Source organism: Trachinotus anak, unplaced genomic scaffold (genome assembly GCF_046630095.1).
Source record: "Trachinotus anak isolate AG129_WGS33_773 ecotype Australia unplaced genomic scaffold, CSIRO_AGI_Tana_v1 ptg000029l, whole genome shotgun sequence".
NCBI lineage: Eukaryota > Metazoa > Chordata > Actinopteri > Carangiformes > Carangidae > Trachinotus > Trachinotus anak.
This window is the reverse complement of record NW_027273880.1, coordinates 226,400-248,595: the sequence shown is the minus strand read 5'-3', so window position 1 is coordinate 248,595 and position 22,196 is coordinate 226,400. Positions and strand designations below refer to the sequence as shown.

Here is a 22,196-nt window from a genome sequence, read left to right as displayed (position 1 = left end):
GAATCAGTGACACTTGTTGACTCAGCATTATAATGGAGAGATGAACATTTTTCAAGCCTGTCTGAAAACAACACTCACATGTCCATATACACAGTGAAAGAGCTGTTGGTCTGTGTGATTGTTCCTCCTTAACACAACTTGAATGAAGAGATGGAGGATAAAAACAACATGTTCCTCCTGTACAATAATATCTGGTAAAGTTCAGCTGAAGAACATGAGGCTTCAACGTCTGAGTCAAACTAATCTTCAGAGTTCAAGTCATTTTACTGTGAAATTCCCTCTTTGTGAAGCTCAACAAGGAAACTGTTCAGAGCTGAACTTGATGAGCTTTAAGTCCAGAGACACTGATGATGCTCTGTCAGATCCAGAGGAACACACAGGGATGATGGTGGACTGGACTCTGTGTGTGACAGTGGAGCTGTTCTCAGATCAGTTCAGACTGCAGCACTGAGAGTCATCTCCACTTCTTCTGATTCCTCTGTCAGTCACTGCTGGATCAAGCTCTCCTCTCCACTCTCACCTCCATCTGTGTAGAGAAGAAGAAAGCAGAGGAGATGAATCAGTGTTTACAGAGACTCACTTCATCAGTCAGTGATGCAGCAGGGACTTCAGTCCTGTTCAGACCAGATGTGCAGCAGCTGCTTCCTCTCAGCTCTCATGTTAACGTGTTGGAGTGAACACACTGAGCTGGAAGCTCACAGACCTGCAGAGACGTTCAGCATCAAGTCTGTTCACTCTGCACATTTCACTCAGTCCACAGTGGAAACAAAGTGCTGAGTCAGCAACAGGTCAGTGATGGATTCACTCCTGTTACCTGTCAGCTGATGTCACTTTAAACACAGAGTCTCTGTGTGTTGATCAACATGTGAGCTGCTTCTGAAACATCACCTGACTGAACATGGAGGCTGTCACTAAGAGCCAGGGACTGTCAGGCTCCATCACACTGATCTCAGAGCTGTGACACAGATGAACCTGATCAGCTGTTTAGTGTTGAAACCAGAGAACAAACAGTCTCAGATCAGATTGGACACTTTGATGAATGAGGACACTGTCTCTGTCCATCTGTGAGGCTGTCAGCTGGAATCAGCTTTATTTCCTGTACACATCAACACAACAGCAACAGTCGTCTTCACATCAACTCACACACATGATCACAACAAGCTTCTGGCTGCTCTGATTGGCTGACTGTTGTCTCTCTCTCTGTCTTTCTGTCCAATCCTGAAGCCTGTCCCCGTTCTCCTCTCACAGCTTCACTGAGGAAAGCAGCCACTGAGGAGGTTGGAGGTTCACAGGAAACACTGGATCTTTGCTCTGATACTAACTGTGTTTAGTACAATACTGCTGAGAGCAGCATGGACTGACTCCGCCCCTCTACTGACCTCAGAGTCTCCAGTCTACAGTCTGGACTCTCCACGAGACCACGGAGATCCTTCAGGTCTGAATCCTGCAGGTTGTTGTCTCTCAGGTCCAGTTCTCTCAGATGGGAGGGGTTGGACTTCAGAGCTGAGACCAGAGAAGAACAGCTGATCTCTGACAAACTGCAGCGCTCCAATCTGAATAAAGAATCAAAGAAGTAGATCAATGATTGATAATCATATTTTTCCTGATCAATGATCTTTGTCTAAAATGAGTAGAGTGACTTTGTCCTTCTGTTATTGTGGATCTTCATCATGTCAGTACAACACAACATTGTCAACACAACAGTTGTGTGTGTTGTGTTACAGATGAAAACACACACACACAGTTTGATCAAACAGACATTAGTCCTGACACTTCACTGAAATCTATTGAAAAAAAGAAGTTTCTTCACTTTTGTTACGTCCCTTTGGTGTAGTCTAGGGGTGGACAGGGACAGTAAACAGGACAGATCAAGGATTTGTAATGAGCCAACTGGCAGTTTGATGATTTATTATACAACCTAAACTTTAACACAAAAATACCAAGAAGTTAACAAATGTGGGGGGGGGGAAAGGCGAAGGTGGTATGCCAAAGGAATGAAAATAAAACAAAATGAGGCCTACCTCTAACTACTGTCACTTAAACAAAAGACACAAAAGAAAACATGTCTAATCTGATCTAAAGAAAACTTCCCAAACCAAAAACAAGGGGTGGCACCCACCACTAACCTGGTGTTTCTAGACAAAACAAAACTATGTGGTGAAAATGTAAAGGATACCCCAACTTACCTATCCTTTCTCCCCACACAAACCTTCAAGTAACAATCTAGTCAACACGACACAGCACAACACAGGCAGTCTACTAGGGCAATAAGGGGAAAATGAGAAAGAGGGAGCGCCTCATCCAGGCTCCCCTTTTATGTAAACTCCCGGCAGATGATTGGCCACTCGGACAGCCTGGGAACTAATAGGCCGTCCTCCAGTCTGCTCAGGTGTAATCCAATCAACCCATTAGCACCTAGAGGGAAAACTAGGTGAGGGAGAAAGACAGGAAACAGAGGGAGGAGGAAAACGACAACAAAAAACACTATGCCCCTGCATGGCACGTAACAACTTTCATTACACATTATTCATGACAAGTAACTGAAATGAGCTGAAACTGAAGAATCATTCTCAGTCTGAGAGAAGAACAACTGGAAACATGAGACAACAACTATTTACAATGTCATTCATTCATTCACAGTCAATGGATTCAACTTGTGTGTGAAGCTTCATTAGCTGTGGATTCAAGATATGAGATCTACAACAGTGAACTGACCTCAGAGTCTCCAGTCTACAGTCTGGACTCTGCAGAAAACCACACAGACCCTTCACTCCTGGATCCTGCAGGTTCTGGTTCCAGCTCAGGTCCAGTTCTCTCAGATGGGAGGGGTTGGACTTCAGAGCTGAGACCAGAGAAGAACAGCTGATCTCTGACAACCTGCAGTTCTTCAATCTGAATAAAGAATCAGTTGAGTTTAGGAGACAAAGTTCCTGCTTGAAACCACAAAGAGTCAAACAGACAAAGTAAAAACAGCTCTCATTAATATTCATGACAACATGTTTCTGCTTCAATAAAGACGTAGTGACTCCACCTCTTCAACTCTGCCAGCTCCACCTGTGGCTCCATCTATACAAACTCATGTTGTGCAGATTCTACTAAAGATCCTCAAGTTTTCAAAGACAACAAACATGTCAGGCTGAAGTTTGGAGACACGAGAACAAATGTCCAGTTCAGCAGCCTCAGAGTCGACTGTAACTGGTTTGTATTTTGACTGTTTTTCTCCTGTACATCTCTCTGAGCTCGCTTCAACAGTTTCGTCATCTAAACCATCGACTTGTCTTCTAGACCCCGTTCCAACAAGGCTGTTCAAAGAAGTTTTTCCTTTACTTGACACCTCTATATTAAGTCTGATTAACTTATCTTTATCAACTGGTTATGTACCGCAGGCTTTTAAAGTTGCAGTAATTAAACCTCTACTTAAAAAGCCTACTCTTGATCCAGATGTTTTAGCCAATTATAGACCTATATCCAACCTCCCCTTTATTTCCAAAATCCTTGAGAATGTTGTTGCAAACCAGTTATGTGATTATTTGCACAGAAATGGTTTGTTTGAAGATTTTCAGTCAGGTTTTAGAGTCCATCATAGCACAGAAACAGCTCTGGTTAAGGTTACCAATGATCTTCTCATAGCCTCAGACAATGGACTTGTCTCTATACTTGTCCTACTAGATCTTAGTGCCGCATTTGACACCATTGATCATAAGATTTTATTACAGAGACTAGAACATATGGTCGGCATCAAAGGAACCACACTAAACTGGTTTAAGTCATATTGTCAGATAGACTCCAGTTTGTTCATGTTAATAATGACTCCTCTATCATCACAGAAGTCAGTCATGGAGTTCCACAAGGTTCTGTGCTAGGACCAGTACTCTTCAGTCTATATATGCTCCCTCTGGGAAACATTATTAGGAGGCACCAGATGAATTTCCATTGTTACGCAGATGACACCCAGCTGTACTTATCCATGAAGCCAGGTGAGACTAACCAGGTAGCCAAGCTTCAGGTCTGTCTTAAGGACATAAAAACCTGGATGACCAGTAATTTCTTACTCTTAAATTCAGACAAAACTGAAGTTATTGTAATTGGCCCAAAACACCTCAGAGATACACTATGTGATAATATACTGACTCTGGATGACATTACCTTGGCCTCCAGTGCTACAGTCAGAAACCTTGGTGTCATTTTTGACCAGGACTTGTCCTTTACTTCACATATAAAGCAAGTCTCTAGGACAGCCTTCTTCCACCTGCGCAATATTGCTAAAATCAGACCCATTCTGTGTCTAAAGGATGCTGAAAAACTAGTTCATGCATTTGTTACCTCAAGACTGGACTACTGTAACTCTTTATTGTCAGGATGTCCCAAAAATTCAGTAAAAAGCCTCCAATTGATCCAGAATGCGGCAGCACAAGTACTGACAGGAACTAGGAAACGAGATCACATCTCTCCTGTGTTAGCTTCTCTGCATTGGCTCCCTGTAAAATCCAGAATTGAATTTAAAATCCTCCTCCTCACCTACAAAGCCATTAATGGTCAGGCACCATCGTACCTTGGAGAGCTTATAGTTCCCTATTTTCCCAATAGGACACTTCGCTCTCTAAATGCAGGTCAACTTGTGGTTCCCAGAGTTAGTAAGAATAGAATGGGGGGCAGAGCCTTCAGCTATCAGGCTCCTCTCCTGTGGAACCAGCTCCCAGTGAGGGTTCGGGAGGCAGACCCCCTCTCTACCTTTAAGATCAGGCTTAAAACTGTCTTGTTTAGTAAAGCTTATAGTTAGGGCTGGCTCGGGTATGTCCTGACCCATCCCTTAGTTATGCTGCTATAGAGCTAGACTGCTGGGGATTCCCATGATGCACTGGGCGCTCTCTCTCTATTTCTGTCTCTCTCCCTCTCTCTCTCTCGATGACTTCCTGCCATTAACTTTGTATTTTTTCTCTCCCGTAGTTTGTGCTTCTCTCTCTCCCTCTCTCTGTCCTCATTCTGCAGGTATCTGTCACACCGCGGTGAGGTCATGTTGGGTTTTTTGTCCTGTCTCCATGTCTTGTCTTGTCATTTCCTGTTTTATTTTGAAAGAGTAGTTCTCCTCTCATTACAGGTCACTTGCCCTCCCTTGTGTGTCTTGGTTTGATGGTTTGATTGTTTCCACCTGTCCCCTATTACCATGTGTTTAAGAGTCTGTGTCTCCCCTTGTCTGGTGCCAGTGTGTCGTTTATGTCAACATCCATATACGACTTATCTAGCCTTCCACAGCGCAGAATCCAATTGGTGTCTTGTTTCTTTTGGTTTTATTTCTAGTTCCTTGATTTTGTTATTGATCTCATAGTTTTGTCCCTCCAGTTTTCAGGAGAGTTTTTTGTTTGCTTGAGCCTGATTTAAAAATAAAGACTTTTTTTGAAAACTATCCTGCACCTGCGTCCAGAGTCCTTGCCCGGTTGTGACAGTATCTCTGCCCCGGGAGCAGCAGGATCCAGATCCAACACTACTCATCTTTACTATTAACCACTGTTACCTGTCATTATTATTGATAACACCATTACCGACACAGCTGTTCCTGGTCTCTCCCTCTCTCTCTCTTCTCTCCCCTCTCCTCCCCCACCCCCTCTTTTATCTTCTCCTAAACCCAACCGGTCGAGGCAGACGGCCGCCCACCCTGAGCCCGGTTCTGTTGGAGGTTTCTTCCTGTTAAAAGGGAGTTTTTCCTCCCCCCTGTCGCCAAGCGCTTGCTCTTTGTGGGAACTGTTGGGTTTTTCTCTTTAACAAAGTAAGGTCTTGACCTTACCCTGTAAAGTGCCTTGAGATAATGTATATTATGATTTGGCGCTATACAAATAAAATTGAATTGAATTGAATGTATAGAAATATATATTAAATTCACTAGTTGATGGAACGGCAGAGACACAGACACCTGGTGACTGAGCTCAAATATTTAACACAGTCAAACCTACAGGATTTAAAGTGATGAAACAACCTGTTGCTATGACAACTTGGCTTTGAATATTGGAGTCAGTACATACATCACAGAGCCTTATAAAAGTGTTGGGACCATCAGCTATTGATTATAGATCAGTTATTGTCTGACAGATTCAATGTGTTTCTGTTGGTGTTTTAAAAAGTCATGAGGTGAAAGTTGAAGAGAAACAGTCACTGGACTAAAAGCAGAGAAGAAGAAAACAGACTTTACCATGAAGATCCTCAGTGTGGATCAGTATAATATCAGCCTCATGTCTGCAGCTCAGTGTCAACACAACTTTCACATCACATTCATCTCAGCACAGAAAGAAAACATGGAGTCTGACCTCAGAGTCTCCAGTCTACAGTCTGGACTCTGCAGGAAACCACACAGACCCTTCACTCCTGGATCCTGCAGGTCCTGGTTGTAGCTCAGGTCCAGTTCTCTCAGATGGGAGGGGTTGGACTTCAGAGCTGAGACCAGAGAAGAACAGCTGATCTCTGACAACCTGCAGCTGATCAATCTGAATAAAGAATCAAAGATGTAGATCAATGATTGATAATCAATCAGATTTGTCCTGATCAATGATCTTTGTCTAAAATGAGCAGAGTGACTTTGCCCTTCTGTTATTGTGGATCATCATCATGTCAGTACAACACAACATTGTCAACACAACAGTTGTGTGTGTTGTGTTACAGATGAAAACACACACACACAGTTTGATCAAACAGACATTAGTCCTGACACTTCACTGAAATCTACTGAAAACAAGAAGATTGTTTCTTCACTTTCTTTGGACAAATATTAGTTGTGAGGATCTTGTGTATGTTGTTGTGATAAAAATGAATTGACTTGAACAACTAACACTGGACATTTTCTCCAGTGGATTTAGAAAACATGAGTCCTCTGACTGAGAGAAATACGAGTGTGTGAGCTGTGAAGGTTGAACTGAAGTGAACAGACATTATTCATGACAAGTGAGTGAAATGAGCTGAAACTGAAGAATCATTCTCAGTCTGAGAGAAGAACAACTGGAAACATGAGACAACAACTATTTACAATGTCATTCATTCATTCACAGTCAATGGATTCAACTTGTGTGTGAAGCTTCATTAGCTGTGGATTCAAGATATAAGATCTACAACAGTGAACTGACCTCAGAGTCTCCAGTCTACAGTCTGGACTCTGCAGAAAACCACACAGACCCTTCACTCCTGGATCCTGCAGGTTCTGGTTCCAGCTCAGGTCCAGTTCTCTCAGATGGGAGGGGTTGGACTTCAGAGCTGAGACCAGAGAAGAACAGCTGATCTCTGACAAACTGCAGTGCTCCAATCTGTATAAAGAATCAAAGATGAGGATCAATGATAGATAATCAGTCAGATTTGTCCTGATCAATGATCTTTGTCTAAAATGAGTAGAGTGACTTTGTCCTTCTGTTATTGTGGATCTTCATCATGTCAGCCTTCTACACACATCATCCAAATGTCAGCACAACATTCATACAGCTGTTGATGTGAACACAGGTTGATCAGCTGCTGCTGACCTCAGTTCAGTCTGTAATCAGAGGAGAATCAGAGGATTCACGTCTGTTTAGTCTGTTCCCTCTCTGACACTACAGACATCAGCACAGAAACAAAACACTGAGGACGTGAACAAACAGTGAGAACTCAGTCACACTGTTCAGAACAAACATGGTGGAGCAGCTTCAATGTTCCAAAGTCACCAAACAACTGCACAATGTCACATTTACAGGAGGAGGGAAAAGATTTCTCTGTGTCCACATCTTTAAAGAAGAACTTGTGTCACTGTTGAGAACTTGAGGAGGACGAGTGCTCGGCCTCAGTCTACCACCGGTGTTACAGCCCATTCTGTGAGCCGTCAGATTCTGTGACCTGCAGCAACAACCAGTTCACCTTCAGGTAACGTTCAGAGCCTCCTGCTGGAAAACACCACAGATTTATTCAGCTGATCTTCACTGAATGAGGAAGTAGAATTCATCTGGTTTTCACATCAACCCCCCAGTGAGGAGCAGACTGAGTGAGGACGGGGTTAATGAAGGTCACAGAGCAGAGATCAAACCTGTGCTCACAGTCCTACAACCCTTCAGCTCAGCACAACGTCCACGGTTTAGGTCTGATAGTTGATGAACAGAGTTTCTCTGAGTGTCAGTGTCAGTCTGCTCTGGTAACTGCTCCTGAACCACAGTCACATGACCACTTGTGTTATTCATGTGATTAGAAGAAGCTCCATTCTTCAAGATCAAGTCTGACCTTTTGTTGTGTTCACACACAATCGACAAGATATGACATGAAGGACACCTGGAGCGCTTTGAGTTCACAGTGCACAGGTTCAGAGAAGCACAACGTGGACCTGAAGAGAACAGAAGTGAGAGCAGCTCAGTTCAGGTAACAGGGACCAGACTGATCTGCCAACAAAACCCCTACAGCCAACCTCCCCTGGAGCTCAGCTTTCAGAGCAGGCTCCTCTGCCTCTGCTGCCAGCTCTGTGTATCTGAGCTGTTTCCTCTCAGAGGCCGTTTCTCCTGCGTCCTCCCATGGTACTGTCAGCTCCACAACATACACAAGCTGCTGTGTTTCTGACCACAACACAACATCTGCTCTCAGATCAGTGGCAGCTGTCTCCTGAGGAACTAGGAGCTGTTTTCCTGGATCTCCTCTGATTGGCCAGTCCCTCCCTGCCTTCAGCTGCATCACGCCTGTTCAAAGCTGCTTCCTGAGTCCTTCACCCTCACCAACAAATCAAATCCATCTTGTCTCCTTCTGCCTCCAGTGAGTTCACCTCTGAGCTCTGACTCTCAGTGGCTGCTGGGAGACACCTCAGCACCTGCTGATGTCTCCAGGTGTGTGGGCCTGGAGACAGGCTTGTTTTAGCCCCTGATAGAAGGAGCCACATGAAGCTCCACCTGAACATAGAGGACATGTTGGCTCCTCAGCTGTTTATTCACTATGATGTTGGGGAGGTGGGAGCTGCTCATAAATTGCTCCCAGCATCAATCTAATCCTTCCTGCCTCCATGTCCCAGCTGAGTTTCCTCTTGTCTCCACTTTCCCGCCTCAGCCACTGGCCCTGCTTTGATCTGGTTTGTGTTGCAGTCTGAAGGTCTGTGGCTTCCCATGATGCTGCAGTGCTGACATCAACACACAACAACAGCTGCAACATTTGTTGGTTGCAGAGAGCTGCAGCTTTGCTGTTGTTCAGATCAGTAGCAGCAGCAGAAGATCTGTGAGACTGTTGCAGTTTGATTCTCATCAACTTTCTGATTTTAACATCAAACTCTGTCAATTCTCTGCTGCTCTGAATCACAAACACTGTGACTGCTCTCATCCAGGGGCCGAGTGGGACCCTTCATTTTACCTGGAGATCACCAGTCCCAGCTGTTAATAACACACAAAGACAAACAGCAGCTAACACAAGCACAGGGCTGCTGCCCAACAACTAGCAGCTAGCTATACTAGCCACATTTAATATGAGCTGAGCTAGCAGCTAGCTACAACGCCCCTGCTTAGCATTTCAGCTGCAGGCTCTTTACTGGATGTTGAATCTCTCTGTGATTGTGGAACATTTCTCTGCTTCCTCCTCCAGTATTTGTTCTTCTTCATTCTTCTCTGCTCCACCTTTCTCCTTCTCTTTCTGCTGCTGCTTCAAACCAATGTGAACAGTGAACACACACGTTCCCTGATAACACCAACACGTCTCTGATGACTCTGTACCAGCCCCACTTCACAGCTCTTATTGGTCAGCAGCTGACCAATCACAGTTCAAGGCACACCGGGGTTGTATCACCTGAGGAGGGGCCGCTCATTTACCCCCCTACTGCAAATATAGACTTGGTAGCATCTGACGTGCTGGGAGAGACAAGAGGCTGCGAGGCTCAGTTCAGGCTGCAGGATGGTGCAGCGAGGTAGACCACTTTTATATAACACAATATTATTAGTCTACACAATAATCAGTCCAGCCTCGGCCCCCAAACGGCCCCCGGGGATTCTCCTGACCCTCCCCATCACCACTCTGCTCCTGGTCTCATCTTCCTTCTTTCTCTTCACTGGCTGATTTTTTAAATCCTCACACAGAAATCCTGAAAATGAACCAACCAATGAGAAACTGGAACTTCACAGATTTGAACTGAATATAAAACTACAACAGCTCCAGTCAGTGAACTGACCTCAGAGTCTCCAGTCTACAGTTTGGACTCTCCAGTCCAGCACACAGCTGCTTCACTCCTGAATCACACAAGTCATTGTAGCTCATGTCCAGGTGTCTCAGATGGGAGGGGTTGGACTTCAGAGCTGAGGACACGACATCACAGTGAGTCTCTGAGAGTCCACAACCACCAAGTCTGTGATGAGAGAAAATATAAAATGTGTTAGAATAAAATCAGACAGTTTGTAATAAAAGACACTGAAGTTAAAATGCATCTGATGAGAAAAGATGATGATGTGATGAACATCTGCTCTTCACATCTGTGGCTCAGCTCATCTGATCTGATTGTGTTTGACATGAAACAATAATTCTCATCAGTGTGTGTGTGTGTGTGTGTGCAGCTCTGCAGTGAAATAAGATTTTCCTCTTTTCAAACTGTAAACCAATAGAAAATCAATATGTGGCGTCATTGTTGATGTGGTGGCGGCCTGTCACAGATAAATCAGTGTGTGGGAAACACTGAGGTCTAATCTACAGATACTGAGCCCACACATGTCTTAATGTCCGGTGGGAACATTTCCACAACGTGGCATCCCTACTCCAGAACATTTCTCCTGAGGTCAACTCAGTCAACAGTTCAATCTAATCTCTGTTTGCTGCCTGGTTTTCACAGAAGGTCCTCACAGAAACATGACACTGAGCTCTGGTGTGTAGAAGAAGACTGAATCCTCCCATTCTGCTCTGATAGATTCACACCTGTGTTCTTGGCTGAAGCTGAACATTTCCTGATACGACTCTCCTCTACAGCAACAAGAGAGAAAACACCTGGGACTTTCTGTCTCATTCAACACAATCTATGGAAAGACTTTAAAGCTCCACCATGACACTTGAAAAAACACAAGTTCACTCCTCAACATGAAAAGTTCAATAATCAATAAAGCTCAGCCTTGATCAGGTCAATACACTCAGGGGTTTACATCTCCACTCTTGGTCTGCTTTGACCAGTTGAGTCATTTCACTGATGTGATGACTTTTCTCTGCTTGTGCAGCTGTTACATTCTGTTTGATCATGAACCATTATCCCATCAGTGTTTGTTGTTACCACAGTGGCTGCTGTTCAGCTCCACTTTTAAAGCAGCTTTCATTGGAGCCCACTGTTTTTGTCTCCTGTGATTTAAAGGGGGGGGGGGGGCGTCCCCTAACATCCTCCATGCTCATCATGACTTCAGTCATCTCTGGACAATGATTCAGGTCTTATACAAACTTTACTAAACACCTGCTAGAACCTGCTCATTAGAGCTTCACTGCATTCACTGTTCACTGTCAAACACTGATGACTGTTGTCATAGAAACATCATGAGTCCTGAATACAGACCTCCACAGATTCATCACTGCTCTCCTGTAACACTGTCACAATGGAGTTTCAACAAAGCTGAATGAGAGACATCTTCTTTTTTCATTCACACATTCTTCTTCCTCAGAAAAACCTGGTGCCTACATCACCCACAATGCACCTCAACCACCAACCCTCAGCTCTTAGAAGGTGTGTTATGCGGCAGAGATGAGGGGGGGCTACAGAGGTCTGGTGTCGTCTTCAGACTCTGCCCACACTGACTCAGGTGACATCACCTGAGGATAAACACCTGGAAACACACTCTGAGGTGTAAGATCAGTGGAGCTGCTTTAATTAGTTTGATCAGATTTGAATTAAACCAAAAAGACTCAAAACAACACAGAACATTAACAAATCAATGAAGCATCCAACAATTATTACAAATGAACAAAACAAGTGTTTTTATGAACTTAACAGCAACAATCACAACCAACTGAAACATCTACATTTTGGTGCTCACAGCATTTACAACACCTCCAGAAAAAAAACACAACTGACCTTTGATTGTTTCAAAGTAAAACTAAGAATAATGAGAATAAATGAAAACTGTGTTTATCTGAATTTGACTCAACTACTGATCTAATCTACTGATTGATAATTATATTGATCATGTCTGGACTCACCGAGCCTTCCTGCAGTTCCTCACAGCTGGGATCAGTCTACGTTGTCCCTCCACTGATGTGTTGTACTTCATCAGGTCCAACTCATCCAGAACCTCCTCTGACATCTGCAGCATGTAGGCCAGAGCTGAGCAGTGGATCGCAGAGAGTTTCTGCTCTGATCTGGTCTCTGACTTCAGGAACTCTTGGATCTCCTGATGAACTGAGTGGTCCTTCATCTCCATCAGACAGTGGAAGATGTTGATGCTTCTGTCAGGAGAGATTTTATCACTGTTCATCATCTTCAGGTTGTTGATGGCTCTCTGGATGGTTTCTGGACTGTTCTTTCTCTGACCCAGCAGACCTCCTAAGAGTCTCTGGTTGGACTCCAGAGAGATGCCATGAAGGAAGCGAACAAACAGGTCCAGGTGACCATTTTTACTTCTGAGGGATTCCTCCATGGCTGCCCTCAGGAAGACATCCAGGAATAAGACATCATCAGAACATTGGCCGCCATCATCATCATCATCGTCATCATCACCACCATCATAACCTCCTTGGGAAGACAAATCACTGTCATCATGTTCCTCATCTTGATTGCAAAGGAAGTTCTCCAGGACCTTTCTCTTCCTGTTGGTGTAACAGTGGAACATGTAGACTGCAGCCAGAAACTCCTGAATGCTCAGATGAACAAAGCAGTAGACTGTTTTCTGGAAGATCACACTCTCTCCTCTGAAGATCTCAGTACAGAGTCCTGAGTACACCGAGGCCTCTGTGACATCCAGACCACACTGCTCCAGGTCTTCTTGGTAGAACATGATGTTTCCTTTCTCCAGATGTTCAAACGCCAGCCTCCCCAGCTTCAGAAGAACTTCCCTGTCAGCCTCCATCAGCTCCTGTGGACTTGTCTCATGTCCCTCATCATACTTGAGCTTCTTCCTCTTTGTCTGAACCAGCAGGAAGTGTGAGAACAGGTCAGTCAGGGTCTGGGGCAGCTCTCCTCTCTGCTCTGTAGTCAACATGTGCTCCAGAACTGTAGCAGTGATCCAGCAGAAGACTGGGACTTGACACATGATGTGGAGGCTCCTGGACTTCTTGATGTGTGAGATGGTTCTGCTGGACAGCTCTTCATCACTGGATCTCCTCCTGAAGTACTCCTCCTTCTGGACATCAGTGAAGCCTCGTACCTCTGTTACCCTGTCAACACATGTAGGAGGGATCTGATTGGCTGCTGCAGGTCTGGAAGTGATCCAGACCAGAGCCGAGGGAAGCAGGTTCCCCTGGATGAGGTTTGTCAGCAGCAGGTTGACTGATGACGTCTGTGTGACATCAGACACAACCTCCCTGTTGGTGAAATCCAGTGAAAGTCTGCTTTCATCCAGGCCATCCAAGATGAACAGAACTTTGCAGACAGCCAGCTGCTCTGCTGTGACCTTCTGTAATGTTGGATGGAAAACATGGAGCAGCCTGAGAAGACTGTACTGCTGCTCTCTGATCAGGTTCAGCTCCCTGAACGAAAGCAGAACCAGCAGACTGACATCTTGGTTCTCCAAGCCCTCTGCCCAGTCCAGACTGAACTTCTGCACTGAGAAGGTTTTTCCAACGCCAGCGACGCCGTTGGTCAGAACCACTCTGATGGGTCTCTGTTGGTCAGGTAAGGCTTTAAAGATGTCGTGGCACTTGATTGGAGCGTCATGGAGGGTCTTCATCTTGGAAGCTGTCTCCAGCTGCCTCACCTCATGTTGGGTATTAACCTCTTCACTCTGTCCCTCTGTGATGTAGAGCTCAGTGTAGATCCTGTTGAGGAGGGTTCCACTTCCTGTTCCATCACTTCCTTCAGTCACACGTTCACATCTGCTCCTCAGACTGATCTTATGTTGATCTAAAACCTCCTGCAGACCACTATCTGCTGAAAGAGAAGAGACAATGTCAGACTGAAGACAGAGAATATGAGAATCTGCTGATTATTTTCATCAGCTACAGAAAAACTAAAGAGCAGCAAAGAAAAGCTTTTTAATGTTGTGCTTTTTAGAATCATCTGAAATGTCAGTGCTGTGTGATAGAACAACTGACACTGGAGAAAACAACAGGTCCTGGTTTCAGAAATGAAGACATCAGCAGACACATGTTCAGTCTCACTTTGTACAGTGCTGATCTGACTGGCTGTCTGCAGTCCAGGTCTGGTTCTGGGTCTTTGTCCACACTGGGGACAGGAGGGGTCTCCTGAAGACCCAGACTGGTCCCAGTATGAGGTGAAGCACTGTCTGCAGAACCAGTGTCCACAGCTGGTAGAGACTGGATCCTTCAGGATGTCCTGACACAGAGCACAGCAGGACAGCTGCTCCTCCACAGAGACACCACTCCTCTTCCTCCCTCTGTGAAGACATTTCTTCATCACTAACATGTCACAGTCAAATATGTCTAATAACTGAATCATCTTCAGCTCAGTTTACAGTAGATACTGTCTCTTACTGTGAGTTTGAGGGTCCAGGTTCAGGACTGAAGACTGGAGGAAGTTCTTTGGACCAGTCACTCTTCATAGACAGACAGCTGGATCCTGGAGACTCTGCTCTCAGTCTGTGGTTCTGACCTCTGCAAACAAAAACATGTTTTTATTCATATCACATGGATCACTGATCAATTCTCTGATGAAAATTAGTCTCTTCATTAATCATGGGTGTGTTTTGGACGTAAACATGTAATAAACCAATCAGAGAGCTCTCTCCCATCCCCTCTAAAAGCCAGGTGCACCTGCACCTTGGTGGATTTCTCTGATAACAGTGGATTTAGCAGGTAGTAAGACAGAGCTCTTCTCTGCAGAGGAAACTGCTGGTGTGCAGAGTGAAAGTGTGCGAGCAGACGTCTACAGCTACAGCAGGATTCCACCAAACAGGCCCGGCTGAAAAATATTCACCTGAAGGTGCAATGCATGTTTTTGTTCCCTCACTTTCATATTTTACAGCCTCAGCTGAAACTGAATAAAATGAGATAGAATGAGTCGACAACGCTCCTGACCTCACCTCAGTTTAACACCAACACACACTAGCAAAGACACTGGTGTTGTGCTTTGTGCTGGTGTCAGATTGTGGGTCACACATTGTAAAATGATTCACACTGAAATTAACATTTCACCACATTTAGCTCCAAATAATGTTAAAACATCCTGTTACTTCCTGTCTTCAGAGGAAGCTGAAAAGCTAGTTCATGCATCAGTTCCTCCAGACTGGACCACTGTCATTCTTTATCATCAGGATGTTCCAGTAACTCAGTGACTTTTACTACACTTTCTCTGGATCCATAGTACTTCTTCCTCTCCTTAAACCACTCTGGTATTTATGCATATATCCTTTATTTTCTAAATAATAACTTCATCTTTCATTGATCATTCCCTCCATTATTCTGCAGATGTTAGATGTTAAAGTAACTGGTCTATGATTTCCTGGGTTTGTCTCTTCCTGGCTTGTGTATTGGAGTTATGACAGCTTCCTTCCAGCTTTGTGGCAGTTTCTCACTCTCCCGCACTTTATGATCTAACTCCAATAAAACCTCCTTGGATGATTGATTAAGATGGTTCATCATTAACTAACAAACCTGATCTTTGCCTGGTGCTGACATCTTGGTTTTCTTGAGAGATGGGTTCAGCTCTGTCTTTGTAAATGGCTTATTTAGTCGATCATCTGTGTCTTCTTCATGCTGTAATAACTCTTCATCCTCTGCTCTTGTAGTTTCTCTTCCTCTGTTTCCCTCTTCACTGATATTGTCACAACTGTGGATTTGATCTAAAGTTTTTCTCACCATCTCTGCTTTCTCTTCATCTTTTACTGCTGTTACTTCTCCTTCATTTCAAACTGGATTCCCATGTTCTCTTTTAACCTCATTCATCCTTCTCATCATTCTCCACATTTTATCCGTTTCCCACTGAATTACAAAATGACCTCCACGATCACTTCTTTGCATTTTTATGGTCATCTTTACATTTGCTTTTATATTCAACAAGCTTCTGAAAACTGATTCCTTCTCAACATTTTAAAAGCTTTATTTCCAGCCACTAGTGTAAAATCTCAGGCTGATTCTTCTGTTACTTCTGTTATTGAAGCTACTAGGTTTTTATTTTGTTATTCTCCATGAATTCTTCATCACCATTCTCTCATTTACTTTTTTATTACTTTACAATCAGCGGCCCATATTACACAGAGCCTGAAATCTGTATAAACAGCTGACAAATATCTAGTTTGATGGTAAAGAGGCTCAGTCATTTCCTCCAACAGCTGCTCACTGTAGTTTGGATCAAACTAACTGTGGAGAGTGAAGCTCTGACATGTGAAGCTCATCATTCAGGCTGTAAAATGATCCTGCAAAGTGTGGTCAACTCTGTTAGATCCCAGCTCATCCAGGTTCACCAACACACTGCTCTCTTCTTCTGTGGCTGCTTCTCTGCTCCACCACGGCCCTTTAATTACTGACATCTTTACATCTCTGTCATGTTCATCAGCTGCAGCAAAAATATGCACAAGAAAAAAGTCAAACTCTTCTTTGTTGGGATCATTTCACAAGAAACCAGCTCCTCAGCAGTCACTGTGAATACGCTGATAAACATGCGGATAAAATTGTTGGTACCTTTCTATTAAAGAAAGAAAAACCCTCAATGGTCACTGAAATAACTTGAAACTGACAAATATTTTGTTGCACAACCTTTTGAGGCAATCACTGCAATCAAGCGATTCCTGTAACTCTCAATGAGTCTTCTGCACCTGTCAACAGGTATTTTGGCCCACTCCTCATGAGCAAACTGCTCCAGCTGTCTCAGGTTTGAAGGGTGCCTTCTCCAGACTGCATGTTTCAGCTCCTTCCACAGATGTTCAATAGGATTTATATCAGGGCTCATCGAAGGCCGCCTCAGAATAGTCCAATGTTTTGTTCTTAGCCATTCTTGGGTGTTTTTAGCTGTGTGTTTTGGGTCATTATCCTGTTGGAGGACCCATGACCTGCGACTGAGACCAAGCTTTCTGCCACTGGGCAGCACATTTCACTCCAGAATGCCTTGATAGTCTTGAGTTTTCATTGTACCCTGCACAGATTCAAGACACCCTGTGCCAGAAGCAGCAAAGCAGCCCCAGAACATAACTTCTCCATGTTTCACAGTAGGGACAGTGTTCTTTTCTTTGTATGCTTCATTTTTGCATCTGTGAAGAGCTGATGTGACTTGCCAAAAAGCTCAATTTTTGTCTCATCTGTCCAGTGGACATTCTCCCAGAAGCTTTGTGGCTTGTCAATATGCATTTTGGCAAATTCCAATCTTGCCTTTTTATGATTTGCTTTCAACAGTGGTGTCCTCCTCGGTCGTCTTCCATTAAGTCTACTTTGGCTCAAACAGCGAGGGATGGTGCGATCTGACACTGATGTGAAGTTGTTCTGGCCTCTTTGGTTCCCATTCATATTATCCGTCTCTTCAATTTGTCCTAAATTTTCCTCTTGCGGCCACATCCAGGGAGGCTGGCTACAGTCCCATGGACCTTAAAATGAATAATATGCGCAACTGTAGTCACAGGGACATCAAGCTGCTTGGAGATGGTCTTATAGCCTTTACCTTTAACATGCACTCTCAACTCTCTCCTTGGCTTTCTGTGGTCCATGTTCGGTGTGGTACACACCATGATACCAAACAGCACAGTGACTACTTTTCAGCCTTTAAATAGGCAGACTGACTGATTACAAGTTTTAAGACACCTGTGATGCTAATTACAGGACCTTAGTTTAACACGTCCCTATTTTTGTCCAGGCCAGTTTCATTAGTTTGTTTTTTAAAATGATTCTGTTGAACCACAATTCAAAAACAAATGTCTGATTTTCATTAGTTAATTTTCAGTAAATTTTTATGTATTATTCCTTTTGTCAGTTTCAAATTATATCAGTGACTACTCAGGGTTTTTCTTTCTTTAATGGAAAGGTACCAACAACTTTGTCCATGTGTGTATGTCAGAGGAACCAGGGGAAGGTATTTTCTGTGACACTACAGCAGCTGTTACAGGAAGTGACATCACTGCAGGAGCTCAACACACTAAACACTGTTACAGAGACAGTTTGGAGGTTCACAGGTTTGTAGCAGGTCTCTTACTGTGAGTCTGAGGGGCCAGGTTCATATTTGGACCGGTGACTCTTCACAGACAGACAGCTGGGTCCTGGAGACTCTGCTCTGTCCTCCTCTTCCTCCACACAATCATTCATCTTCAGGACTTCAGTCAGTCTGAGAGGGAAACCAGTAACACTGACTGTGAGCTCACACACACAAGAGTCAGGACAAACAAGCTGCTCAAGAGACACACACACACACACACACACACACACAGGTTTTCCTCTCAGTGTCTCTGTGTGGACAGAAGTTCACTGTGACTCTTCTTCCCTCCACAGTCCACAGGGACAAACTGACTCAGAGACTTTGACAGTAAAATAATAATAATGTTGTGTTAACACTCACCTGCCTCAGCCTTCAGTTTCCCTCCTTCTGCTCCGTCCACTTCAAATGGAGTCTGAGCTCACCTGCACTTTGCACCTTCAGCTGCTCCTCCCCTCTGCAGGTACAAGAAGTCACATGATTGTTTGAGTGACATGTTCCACCCTCATTTATTAAAAACAGACTCTTCCTTATTCACCTTCACATGAAAAAAACAAGTCTCACAATTTCAACAGAATTATCTTGATTTCCATTCATCTAATATCATTTTCAGGTTGAACTGGATCAAACATTATATTAAGGATAAAGATGTCATGACCTGCTCTTTGTATGACAGTTGTTGAACATGGTCTGGAGTCTTAGACTTTGGTTTATTTCCTCTGATAAGATTGGGATCTGTCCTTGAATGAAGTCCAGCTCTAGCTCTCAGGTAAACAGTCTCTTTTACGTCCAGCCATCGTCTTGACCTCAGAGCAGGGGTCGGCAAGTTTGGCCTCAGGCCAGTTATTTTCTCAGCCATTCGATAGCAGGTCAGAACGTAATCAAATGCTAATGTAAGAAATTGATTGATAAAATATTCAACTGGAATTTACTTTGTTACTATTCACGTGTGGCGTTGTGGCCACAGTCACATGTCAGTCTGAAGGATTTACTGAATTGGTGTCTATTTCAGAGCTCTGTCAAGAGAACCACAGAACCTGAACTTCATCAGAACTTTTCAGAATAAAAGCTCTTGATTCAGCTTGAAATAATGCATTGATGCAAAAGAAAAAAATTATCTTTCTTTTTTCTTATTTCACCATGTTGTAAACTATTATACACAACAGACTACACAAAACAAACACCTAAAGTCAGTGGTAAACCCTGGAAGAATCAGATGAGACTCCCTGTACAAAGATTTCAGCTGCTTCCTGAATAAATATGAGGGAAAGCAGCTGTTTCAATTTGTCTTCCAGTCATGGAAATACCTTCTTTCACACCATGTATATAGTTTATTCAATGAACAAACAGATCAATGAGCAAACTGTTGAAACAACACGTCACGTTATCTTATACATCACTAACCTGTCTCATTATTTCACTAACGAGTCTCATTATAACCACAAACTGATTCATCTCAGCAACCACTGACCTGACTTCATGTAGCTGAGGTTTCCTAGCAACAGCTGTCATCCATCCATCATCCCTCCATCAGGTGAGTGAAGGGTGGGGGTCTGCAGCAGTGCTCAGTGCTATGAGGGAGGATGAAGTCAGAGGAGCTGTTATCTCACATTCCTCTGCGTTCCATCATCAGGCCGACTGAGTCCAGAACTGGGTCTGTCTGCCTCCAGGGTCCAGTCCTGCTCATCACATGCTGTCACACTGCTGCAAGACATTCTGCTGCTGTTACTGTCCAACAGTGGACGTCTTCATACGAGACGCTGGGAACACACACTGACTATTATCCACTCTACCGGAGATATATCTGTGGTTTTAAGAACCAAAAACCATCTCAGTGTAGTTTTACATCTCCTCTCTCTGGCTTCTCTCTGGAGCTCTGGTAACAACAGGTCAGTCAGCCAATCAGAAGAGAGGATTGGCTGACTGATTTCTGAGTGATCCAATAAAAATATAACATATTTCAGGTAGACACTCAGAGAAATCAAATCATGCAAGGTTGGATGGTGGGTGTAGGTGGGCGGGGCTTGGGGCAGGGCTTTGGGCGGTGACTTCTTTGTTCCAGTTCCAGAAGTCCTGACGGCTGGTTTTAAGGCTCAGTGTCTGAATACAGGCTGTGTGCATTTCTCTGTGGACTGAGGCTTTGATACTTTCACAGTATTAATATAGAACCTAGACCTGCTTTATAATCACAAACACATGGACATCTACCTTTAGACTGGATGGAGCTTTAAGTACTGAACCTGTAGGTTCCAGTATTTACAGAAATACTTGGAGTATCATGTATTTCTCCTTCCTGTCAAACAGCCAGGTGTTGCTCTCTTGTTCCCCATTGTCCTGTTTCATTGAAGGATTTTATTGGTTCCTGACTCAGCTGACCTACACTGTAATTCACAGGCTGGGTTATAAAGTGTTAGCACACAGCACCAGTGTTTCTCCTCTTCACATGACTGGCGTCCATCAGTGTCACGCTCTCCTGGGCCCCCAGGACATCCTGGTGGGCGTCGTCCAACAGCTCCTTTCCAATGGCGGCCCCGCCACGCGCTCAGCCTGGGTCTCCCCTCAAACACGTCCAGGCCGGAGCCCACAGGCTGTCAGGGGGACAGAGGAGAGGAGGAGCCTGTTAATGTGGACAGAGCCCACTCTTCAGCCACTGACCCACATCAGTCCTGATCAGTGCTGCTCTGATTTCTGTCCGGACCAGTCCCTGCTGTGGTTTAGATGGACCTACTGTGTCTCTCTGTTTTCTACCCTTCATTTATTTGAGGCCAACACTGGCTAATTAACACTCCAGCCACCAAACCCAGTCACCAGCAGAGACAGTGTTACGTTAGGCCTCATCCTAAAAGCCTTTCTTCTTGTGAGAACAAAACACACAACATCCACACACCACAGCGTCAGTGTGATCTCTCTCTGCTGAGTCCAGCTGTGTTTTCTGTGGACGTCTTCAGAGCAGCTTCTGTCCTCCTCACTCTACTGTACTGTCACACTGGAGCTTAGCGGCTGAACCCTGCAGTACAGGAACAGAGCTGCTCCTCAGGGTCCTGATGTTGGACAGGCAGCTGCACTGACTCTTCTTTCATTCTGCTGGGACCTGACAGCATCGGCCCGGAGCCTCACATGAACCATGGGAGGTGGAGACGTCGTCCACGCAGAAAGAAGGAGGAGCGGGGAGCGTGACAGCAGCGTGTGCTGAATGTTCAAACCTCAGTCACAGAGTTCTCCACCAAATCAGGGAGCTAACGGTAATTAGCGAGCTAGCTGATAACATCTGTGACGGTTTTCATGTCAGCTGATAAAGTGACGGTCACCGGCTCCAAGTGTCAACTCAAAGAGACGTTTGTTCAACAGTGACTCTGGATGTGGTTGGTCAACGTCCACCTGTCCTCACTGTGAAGAGTAACAGTCTAACAGGTGTTCACACAGGAAGTGAGGAGGGCCACTTACTTTCTCATTCTATGAGGCCTGTTTTCTCTTTTTCATATTTTCTATTGCTCTTTAATAAGACAAGAATAGTTCTTATCAAGATACTCGATCGATAGAATAATTGGTAGAATACTCAATTATTAAATGAATCAGCAGCTGCAGTCTGATGTCAAGTTACTGTTCCTGTATGTGAACTATGACGATGACTTCTGTCGTAGCAACGCTCCACACACAATGTTCACCGAAGATAATGTTAGCTTGTTTAGGCTAATATTAGCTTGTTCAGGCTAACATTAGCTTGTTCAGGCTAACATTAGCTTGTTCAGGCTAACATTAGCTTGTTCAGGCTAACAGTAGCTTGTTCAGGCTAACATTAACTTGTTCAGGCTAACATTAGCTTGTTCAGGCTAACAGTAGCTTGTTCAGGCTAACAGTAGCTTGTTCAGGCTAACATTAACTTGTTCAGGCTAACATTAGCTTGTTCAGGCTAACAGTAGCTTGTTCAGGCTAACGTGGCGACAGCTCATCATGTGAGCTGGGAGCTTATAACATTAGC

General features: G+C 44.3%; 3 protein-coding genes across 3 annotated transcripts in view; 1 reads left to right on the top strand and 2 right to left on the bottom strand.

Annotated features, from left to right (window-relative positions):
• LOC139612011 (ribonuclease inhibitor-like) overlaps positions 1–2,803 on the bottom strand; it is a 176,347-nt gene extending 173,544 nt beyond the window's left edge. The window contains exon 1 of the mRNA XM_071467147.1: positions 2,716–2,803. The gene's annotated coding sequence lies outside the window, so the exon portion shown is untranslated. The remainder of the gene's footprint in view (positions 1–2,715) is intronic.
• The window catches only part of LOC139611994 (protein NLRC3-like), a 266,035-nt gene that overhangs the window by 145,573 nt on the left and 98,266 nt on the right, over positions 1–22,196 (top strand). The gene's annotated exons all lie outside the window — the stretch shown is intronic.
• LOC139612029 (protein NLRC3-like) lies at positions 9,710–14,008 on the bottom strand. The gene is made up of 3 exons (XM_071467153.1): positions 12,130–14,008; positions 10,136–10,309; positions 9,710–9,716 (listed from the first exon to the last, which is right to left on the bottom strand). Exons 1-3 carry the CDS (start codon positions 13,812–13,814, stop codon positions 9,710–9,712), a joined length of 1,866 nt encoding a protein of 621 aa, XP_071323254.1. The 5' UTR covers positions 13,815–14,008.

Coding starts and splice junctions, on each gene's coding strand:
- LOC139612029 (XM_071467153.1), bottom strand. CDS start 13,814: ATGAAGACCCTCCATGACGCTCCAATCAAGTGCCACGACATCTTTAAA. Junction 10,310..12,129: donor AGGAACTGCAGGAAGGCTCG/GTGAGTCCAGAC, acceptor CTCTCATCACAG/ACTTGGTGGTTGTGGACTCT.